The 9,347-nt window shown below is 34.5% G+C and overlaps 2 protein-coding genes across 4 annotated transcripts; both read right to left on the reverse strand.

The window, feature by feature from the left end:
- Positions 1 to 461: 461 nt before the first annotated feature.
- LOC21387164 (ORM1-like protein 2) lies at positions 462 to 3,536 on the reverse strand. Its single transcript, XM_010107832.2, has 3 exons — positions 3,075 to 3,536; positions 2,201 to 2,349; positions 462 to 871 (listed from the first exon to the last, which is right to left on the reverse strand). Exons 1-3 carry the CDS (start codon positions 3,249 to 3,251, stop codon positions 733 to 735), a joined length of 465 nt encoding a protein of 154 aa, XP_010106134.1. The 5' UTR covers positions 3,252 to 3,536; the 3' UTR covers positions 462 to 732.
- Positions 3,537 to 6,244: 2,708 nt separating this feature from the next.
- LOC21387165 (BTB/POZ domain-containing protein At3g05675) lies at positions 6,245 to 8,589 on the reverse strand. Of its 3 annotated transcripts, none has more exons than XM_010107833.2 (2): positions 8,443 to 8,589; positions 6,245 to 7,667 (listed from the first exon to the last, which is right to left on the reverse strand). In XM_010107833.2, the coding sequence occupies exon 2, from the start codon at positions 7,626 to 7,628 to the stop codon at positions 6,333 to 6,335; it is 1,296 nt and encodes a 431-aa protein (XP_010106135.1). In that variant the 5' UTR covers positions 7,629 to 7,667; positions 8,443 to 8,589; the 3' UTR covers positions 6,245 to 6,332. The 3 variants fall into 3 exon arrangements, with proteins under 3 accessions (XP_010106135.1, XP_024027806.1, XP_024027805.1); XM_024172038.1 differs by having other exon boundaries at positions 6,245 to 7,688; XM_024172037.1 differs by having other exon boundaries at positions 6,245 to 7,699.
- Between the last annotated feature and the right edge of the window lie 758 nt (positions 8,590 to 9,347).

Below are 9,347 nucleotides of genomic sequence, written 5' to 3' on the forward strand. Positions count from 1 at the left end.
AAGGTATGAAAATGTCAAAAAAAAAAAAATTTTAATACGTTAAAATGATCTCCTAAAAGTAAGGTGACATTTAGTTCATAAGTTCAAAATCATAGTTCATGATTCTAATTTTTAAAATTCAAATTTTTTATGATTGCAAAACACTGTATCAGAACTAAAAACCATGATTCTAAACCATAATTTTAAACCAAACAAAACTCTTAAAACAACCGTCACCTAAGCTTCCTCTAATCCACTACTAGAGACTCGGGTTGGCGATCTAAGAAATCACATGGACTTTTTATTATTCAGGCATGGTTTGAGTAGGTTTTGCAGAGTTAAAACAACTTATAAAATTCAAAAAGGAAAATAACCAACAAAAAGTCTTGCTCTGGCCGAAAGCAATAAAATTCATAATCACAGTTCGCTTCGGCTTCCATTTGTGACCATTATTAATGTTATAGCACCAAAAAAAAAAAATCTTTTTTTTTTTTTACCAAAAAATTGATGACAATGAATGAGTAACGAAATTCACCGATATTAGCTCGTCCGATACAATGGAATATTGCCCCTCCAAGTTATGTCACTTACAGTTACAGCTACTACTAAAAAATATGGCTTCATTAATTGTGAGAAACACCTTCCAAGTCTCAACATCTCTAAAGGGGAATTTTGTTCACCATCAAATTGGGAAGCCAACATGATTAGACCAAGAAACTAGAGTGATCCAAGCTCATATTGCTCCGTAACTGATCAATGATCGGCATTGATTCCAAATATTCGAACCTTGTGCATGTTTGGGAACTTTGCGACCACCAATATGAAAACTGCCAGTGTGTTGAAGAAGAGCATTGGGTTTTCATAATCCGTTGTGTGCGAGGCTATCAAGTACCTGGAAAACCGAACAAGACGATTTTAGGTATTGGGATGGAACATATTTCCAATTAAAACAAAAATAAAACTAAAACAAACACGGGCAACAGAGGAAGAAGGTATCAATATTCATTCAGATTCAGTTTATCGTTTCACATGTCAAATACAATTTAGTAATACATCAGAAAATAAGAAGTTCCCAGGAAACGACAATATGAGAGGTACGTAAGTACATAAACAACATAAATTTTCAATTCAAGTTGAGCGTCCCCTGATTTGCGCTGGTTAAGGCAAACATTGCATAAGAATAAAAAAATAAAAATAAAAGAAACGGCAGACACATAACTCTTGAGAGCCTTGTACAAGACAAATCGGTAGACAAAACAGTTCAAAATGTTGGGCACAGATGATAAAGAAAGAAGCATCACAGTGACATTGGTAGGCAAAGGAAAGAGTTCAAATTCAGCATCACTATAGAATGCCTATTTCCCAAAGCATCAGAGAAAGGCATCATATTCCAAAAACCAAATCCAACGATATACTGACACGAAACACAGGATTCCACATATGCAGCAAGATTCATCCAAAGTGCATACTGCTGGATTAGCATACATTTATAAAGCCTTCTTTCCCCCTCCCAATGATAAGGGGGGGAATCAAACAGATAGTGAAGGTTCATATTTTAATCGCAGGTGTAAGAAAGAACTTCACTATCTTGGAACAACTTTAACGTCGTCCATCCCTTTTATTGCAGCCCATCATACACGACTTATCCTCTTCTTGAAGAATTTAGTCTCAATTTTGGATAATGAAAAAAATATGAACTTATTTATTGCTTTGACAAATTTAATTTTATCTGCAAATAATCATGGTATTAGAATTGTCAACTTTATTATGGTTATAAACTACAGGGAAAGGAAAACAAAAAAATTGAAATACAACTTCATTCAACTGAGAGGTCATACCAGTCCAAACTCCAAAAGGCTATCTCCACCTCTCTCTATAGCTACTATAGCTAAGCTATTTAATTTAACTAGAAAAATTGCCAAGGCAGGTTTGTGTATGCACCCTGCATGACGTCCTAGTAGTGATCAACCAAAACCAAAGGTGAACAAACCTAAACCCAAAATCTCATTCAGAAGTGAAATGAATAAACAGGAAAACAAATTCTTATATATATAACATGGGCAATTTACCCAACCATAGAAACAACAAAAGGAGTGCATCATTCTGCATCTCCTTCCGTGGCAGACGCGTAACAATGTCATGATAACCATATATAGTTTACGCTTCTGCCATGTATCGAAATCCAAAGTGAAAGACCAATAGAAGAAATCTGAGAACTTACAGCACAACAGGAACGACGGTGAGAAACTTTCTGTTCCGAGTGAGTTGCTTGCCGTTGTCAATCTGTTCCCACCAAGTCAACCTATTGTAGATGCCCTGATCATCGGCAAACGGGGTTCCTTTTTTCCAATGAAAGAACTGGTATGTAACCTGAAGGAAAGAACAAAAACAAAGAGAAAGAAATCAACCACACTATCTGCCAATAGACAATTGGTATTTGGTATCATTTAACTAACTATGGCAATGATGAGCAAGAGGACTGAAACCAAAGAATAGAAGAACTAACACGTACTTCATTTTCTAGAAGACACAGAACTAGAATAATTACACTACTGGCTATCACAAACAGATACCACTCTCTTTTTCTCCAAAAACCAAGAACGATGGAAATTTGATCCAAGACAAAAAGTCCTAGATTGAATGAGAAATAAACAAGTATAGAAACTCAAGTCTTGATACATCTCATTCAATGTATGTAATTGCAACTGAAAAGATTCAACTTTTCATATCACAAAGCAATAAAGCATATGTATTTCACAAACTTATTAGAGAAATATAACTTTACCCTTTTGTCTTAACCTATTTTTGCAAATTCAGTTGGATCCGGAGGAAACCAGAATTCACCTAAAACAGCAAAAAGTCCAGAGGCTAACTAAAACCTTCATTATTTTGCTTCTCCACGATGTTTATTATCTAAATTATACCCCAAAAAACTCGATTTAAACCTAAAACCATATTCTAATGAATCAAAAGATTGAATCTTGGAAACTATCAATGCGAAATCAGAACAAAACAACAAATTCATTAAAAATTTCGAAACAAGAAAACACAAACTATCAATTAAGCAAAAATCATCGAAATTAGGGCGGACGTACGAGGAAATGGGCGAGGTGGACGATGGTCCAGGCCATGCCGGAGGAGCAACCGAAGAGGGAGAGGACGATGAGCCATGAGAAGAAGAGAATGAGAATGTAGGTCGTCCAAACCCCTGGGTACGTGAACCACTCCGTGTTCCGGTTCAGATCCGTCGTAGGAACCGCCTTTACGTACATCGCCGACGCCGTCGTCTTATTCTTCTTCTCGATTTATCGATTGATGATTCGATGGTCGGGATTGAAGCTCTGAAATCCAGAGAAAATGGAAAATGGATTTACAGAGAAGAGGAAGAAGAAGAAGAAGAAGAAGAAAGAATTTTGGGAAAAATTAGGAAATCGCGGGTTTTGTTTTTGTTGGAAGCCGGGCTTATAAGACTTTTCTCAAGGAGAGAGACGGAGGAGAAGGGAATTACCACGTACGGAGATTTCTTGCGGAGATGGTGAATGGTGAATGGTGATTATGATCGATGGTCGTTGATAGACCCAAAAATCCGGATGGAAACTTCCTTTTTTTGCTAATCGGATGGAAACTTCCTTTTGGTTTCGTGGTTTTGACATATGAACGACTTGTCGTTTTTTTTTTAAAAGAGGAGGAAGATAATTGACAATATGCTAGAATGACTAATTAACAAAGTGAAATTAATAAAATGATATTTTTTATTTTTTATGAAAAATCACCGCCTAATTATTTTTTATAAAATATGATCATTTTATAAATAAAAATTTTTAAAAAATTGTTTTACTAATAAAACTTTTCTATTGAGTTATTTTTACAAAGCCATCTGAAGATAAGAGAGAAGAAAACGAGTGTAATGTTATTATTATTATTTTTTTGAAAGGAGTGTAATGTTAAATCGTTATTATTAGTGTTTTTTTTTTTGAAAATTTTTATAGCGCTGTTGGTAAGAGCATCGCTACTCTCTAAAAAAAATAGTTAAATTTTAGTTAAAATGATTAAAAAGTTATTTTAGTTATTAATTTTTAGGTGATTTATTTTAATTATATTTTAAATTTTAATTAAATATAGATTATTTTAATATTTATTAAATTTAAAATATAAATAATTTTATTGAATTAAAAAAATTTATATTTATTATGATTGAAAGAATAAAATAATATAAAAATTAAATAGTTAGCATCTTCATGTTAGTTATATTTAGTTAGTGTAAAAGACATTTTTAAAAATAATTAACTATTTAGTTAATAGTTAGAGTGAAAAAAGTTAAAAAAAAGTTAAATCATCAGCTAATTTAACTGAAAATATAAAATGACTAACATGATGATGAGAGTTTTGGTAATACAATTATTAATATGCATCGGAGCACTTCATAATTCCATTTTTCCTATATGATAAAAAGGAGGAGCAATAAGAAATATTAAATGCCAATTGTAAGAAAGAGAATAAAAGCACTTCATAATTCCATATTGTTATTTTTTACTGTTTCGATTTGTGTGCCATCTTTACACAGGAACCGTACTAATCTTCCATGTACTATCCTAATTTTATGGGATGTTCTCAGATTGTTTTTTTTATTGCTTTTGCTACTGACATTGGTATTGGTAATGGATGATTAAGTGGATAGTGATGCGTTGAAGCACTTTCTCTACACAAAATGCACTGAAGGACCTTTTTATTTATTTATTTATTTTTACCTCTCTCTACTATAGGTTATATTTTATTGTGAGACGCGTGGTGGTAAATTACTAATGCTTTACCAAAAACAAGACTGAATACACATGTATAATTACAAAATTAATTAATAATGTAAAAAAGGAAAAATGTTGTTGGTGTAATTTTTTGTCCCATACTTAAAATTCTCCGATGCTTAGATTTATGCAAAACTAGCTAAAACACAAAATGAGAGTTGCCAAGGAGTTTCGGTAAGTGTTTAGAAGTTACCGGAAACTAGTCTCTAATTGTGGAGTTAGAACTTCAGCACAGGAGTACTTTATAAAAATAACTCAATAAAAAAGTTTTATTAATAAAATAACTTTTTAAAAATTTTTATTTGTAAAATGACTTCTTTTTACAAAGAATGATTAAGTATCTTTCTTCATAAAAAATAAAAGAATGTCATTTTGTTAATTTCACTTTGTTGGATAGTCATTCTAACATATTACCCCACAGGGAGCCATACATTTCCTGAGAAAGCCAATCTTAACAACTTCATCTTTTTTTTTTTTTTTTTTTTTTTTGAGGAAATTGTCTCTATGTTATTTGCAACCCATGATCGATCAAATACAACATTGGAACCAACCACAATAAAACAAAATAAAATAAAGAAAATTCCACCGACTCGTTTGAAAATACGTAATATCACTTGAAACCAAAGTTGTTTATACCTAAAATATAAATCTTCCAAAAAAAAAAAAATCTACAAACACGTACTTCTTTTTTGAAATTTAAAAAACGTGTTTATAGCCGTTTGTTTTTCAACTGGTCGGTGGATTTAGCACAAAAGTGAGTGAGAACACAATGATGGCCATGTCCCCCATCAACACCAACTCTAATCTGAGTTTGATTCAATGTTAGATCGGTAGAAGTATCCACCAATCCGGCAAAACCTTCAAACATACTCCTATTTTATTCACTATAATCATAGCTCAACAACAACATCAACAAGCCTTAATCCCAACTTAATTGGAATCAGTTATATATGGATTTCACTTTTTCACGCAACTCTGTTCGAAATTAGACTTTCCTAAAGGTCTAGATGTAGAATGTCATTCCTAACTACTTCGGTCCATGTAATTCTTGGTCTACACCCCTCCCTCTCCTAGTATTAGGTATAAGAATGTCCTCCCAAGCACAAACTGGTGCTTCTAGCGGTCTACGTTGGACATGCTCGTACCACCTCAAGCGGCGTTCCCGCATCTTATATTCTATTGGTGCTACACCTACTTTACTACGAATAACTTCATTTCTTATACGATCTATTCTCATATGGTCACTTATCTATCTTAACATACGTATTTCTGCCACACTCATCTTACATATATGTTATCTCTTAATGACCCAACATTCACTACCATATAATCATAGCTCATCTTTAAAAAAAAAAAAAAAAAAGGTTTCACAACAATTAGGCCCTGCAGTTTGTAACATTATCTCCACATGGAAAAAGATGCAAAAAAAAAAAAAAAAAAAAAAAAAAATCAAAAGAGCTTGATTTATATCAGAACAAATAAACTAAACAAACTATCATCCTTTGCATTTAATGAAACAATGGTACAACAAGCTCAAAAGAGCAAAAACGTTTACAGGCTAATAGTGGCATTGCCAACTTTGTTCAAGCCCTCCATCAATCTTCTCTTTGCAGACTTGGTTCTGTAACACCAGACCTCAAAAGCCTCACTCAAGTCGGGATACCGAACTTGGTCTGCCGTCATCCAATCTGCCAAGATATCCGCCTGATCATTCGACGGCAACGACAGAATCAACGAAACAATCACCCCTTCAATGCTTTGGCATAGGTTCTCATCCATCTTGTGAGGAAAGCCTGTCTCCTCATTGCCTTTTGAATCCAAAAGGGGCTTGATTTTCCTTATGTAAGGAAGCCATGTCTTTAGTAATGTCACGCGACACGGCGCAGGAAGAATCACGTTGCCGTAGCCAACTGCGTCCAAGACTTTAGCAGTAACTTCTATTAGCTTAGTTTTCAGACCCCACATGAGAAAATCAAGTTTCTGATCTTCAACAATGCTTAAAACATTAGGGGAGATTTCAGCCCAGTTGGAAACAAATTCTTTCATCAAATCCATCTTGGGAAGTATGTTACACATCCATTCAAGATCAGACAAACTATGCAATATTTTAGCCTCTGCTGTATCGGACGCAAGGTTAGGCTCCGAAAGCAGGGAGGATAATTCCTGTTCAAACAGTTCGCATATTTTGGAAAGACCTGTTCTTACCAATGATCTAACTTCATCGTCCGCTGTGACCAATGGTAAGTCCTCATCTTCCCCAAGCATGTATTCGACCTGTTCTTGGGCAGAAGTTTTGAGCTCATCACCAAATGGAGGGCAAGGTCTATTAATGGACATGGCGAAGCGAACTGCTGAGACAAAGACATTTTTCGTGGCGGTAAAGTCCACAGGTTGAATCCTGGCTGAAATGGGCATGGCTACCGGGCCAAGTTTTGCAACTACTTTTAAAATGTGTTCTTCTTCTTTGTCCTCCCAAGGAACGGCCTCCAGGTATTGGATGCAGCACCGCACAATCTCTTCAGATTGGAAGGCAACTGCTAACTCAAGAACACCTAGAGCAGACTTAACCGAGTTCAACGACTCTAGAATTGAGTGTGCAGGGAGATATAGCAGTCTTAGAAGTTTGACATGGTGATCATAATCGAATTCTGAACATTGAATCTCAATGAGATTACTAGAGATCAGATGGGAGAGCTGATCAGCAAAGTACTTGCTCTTATCTGTGAGTATAGAGGAGTGGGAATAGAACCATTCTGGTCTTCCTTCCTTGTTTTTCAACCAAATAAGGGTGTCATTTCTTTCGGGATCACCAAGTCTGCAAGGCTTGCATAATGCAGCTTTGTCCATGTGTTAGCAAGCTCGCGAAAAAGTTCATGCTTCGTGCAACTGAAAAGTCAAATCTCCAAACTGATATGAAACTGAATCAATTAGGAATAGACAACACAGTCAATTCCCAACACCGAAACATCTTTCTTGATCTACAATCTTGAAAACTAATCGAACTTTACACTATCAATTACAAATGGAAAATGAAAATTCATAAAGATTACTCTATTGTAACCCCTCACTCTTTTATAATCATCAATATTTATCTGCTTCAACTATCACCAAAATCAACAAAGCATAATAATACCAATATGATGCAAATCGACGTTGTGCCGAAATGAGTAAAATGTACAAATTCCAATTGATAAAACAAGACAAGTTTATCATAATTTATCCACAATCATGAATACTTATCGACTTCAACTATCACCAAGACAAAGTAAGCAAAATAGCTAAATGATTATCATTTAACCACTAACTCTAACAGGGCACAACATAATTCTTGGTTCTAAATATAACAAACAAACATTATAGCTATGTGAGGCAAATGAAGAAATGAGCACAAGAAAGTTAAAAATGTAAACAGAATTTCAGTTTGAAAGATGTAACATTGGTAAATGGTAATTTGTTCATTCAGTTATTTTTCACATTTAAGATTTTTCAATTTTCTTTTTTGTGTTCACCCTTTATAGATTCCAAAATCTATGTTGAATACCACCATAATTACACCATAACCATTGCTCAAACAAAGGGGAGAAGAAAGAATTCAAGGGTTCTACAGAGGAGGAAAAAGAATATTTTTTTGAATGGGAAATCGGAAGGAAAAGCAACTAACCTTGAGAAAAATGACAAACTAAAGAAATCCCAAATCCCAAATTTCCATTAATCTCCAGGTCAAACTCCTTTTAAGCTCTTCTTAAGGTTCTGTGGCTCCGATTCTGAGCCGGGTTTCTTTCCGTGTGAGAAAGCGGAGAGAGGCAAAACTTAACAGCGTGAAAAGCCAAAAAGAGATGAAATGACATAAATAGCCTTCTATTTTATGCTGGATATTGGATAAGTAACATGTAGATGTGTGACGGGAAGGGCAATTTGGGGAATAGGGTTTTTTGGGAAATCAGCTGAAATGGGTAACAAATGATTGGTAGAGACAAGAGGGTCTTTTTTTTTGTTTGATTGGATTTGGATCTAAGCATATTACTCTTAACTTATTATATCCACTTCTTTACAAAGTTCTCTTCTCTAGGCACATAATATAATGTTATATTGTTCAATTGGATAGGACTCAATTGGGGGGTTTATTGGATTGGGACATAAATACTTCAAGTGGAAACAGGGTGAGAAGTACAAAAGTTGCCTTCTCTATTATTTTGTGCCAACTTGCACAAGTTGCGAGTTGCAATGTGCTGTTGTTTTAGTACCCACCAAGCATGAAATCATATTTAAAAAAGAGTACCAAATTCAATGCATTGAGGCTCAAGTTTTCGGCAGTTCAAGACAGATTCCACATCCAACAAAGACTAGTTCGTTTTTGTGATTTGAAAAATAGCAATCATCAATGCTCAGGGCCAATGGATAGTACGCAGTGATGTCTAGTAATAGGCTAATAGCAATTCACGAGTATTGAGGAGGGACAATTCCAAAAGTCATATTCAACCTTGAAATTTTTGTAATTTGTAAATTTAGAGCTACGTGACCTCCTTTTGGGCTGTTACTATATGTCACATCTTTATTTTTTTTATT

Source organism: Morus notabilis, unplaced genomic scaffold, assembly GCF_000414095.1.
Source record: "Morus notabilis unplaced genomic scaffold, ASM41409v2 Scaffold2599, whole genome shotgun sequence".
Lineage (NCBI taxonomy): Eukaryota > Viridiplantae > Streptophyta > Magnoliopsida > Rosales > Moraceae > Morus > Morus notabilis.

Coding starts and splice junctions, on each gene's coding strand:
- LOC21387164 (XM_010107832.2), bottom strand. CDS start 3,251: ATGTACGTAAAGGCGGTTCCTACGACGGATCTGAACCGGAACACGGAG. Junction 2,350..3,074: donor TCCACCTCGCCCATTTCCTC/GTACGTCCGCCC, acceptor TCTTTCCTTCAG/GTTACATACCAGTTCTTTCA. Junction 872..2,200: donor ACCGTCGTTCCTGTTGTGCT/GTAAGTTCTCAG, acceptor TCGGTTTTCCAG/GTACTTGATAGCCTCGCACA.
- LOC21387165 (XM_010107833.2), bottom strand. CDS start 7,628: ATGGACAAAGCTGCATTATGCAAGCCTTGCAGACTTGGTGATCCCGAA.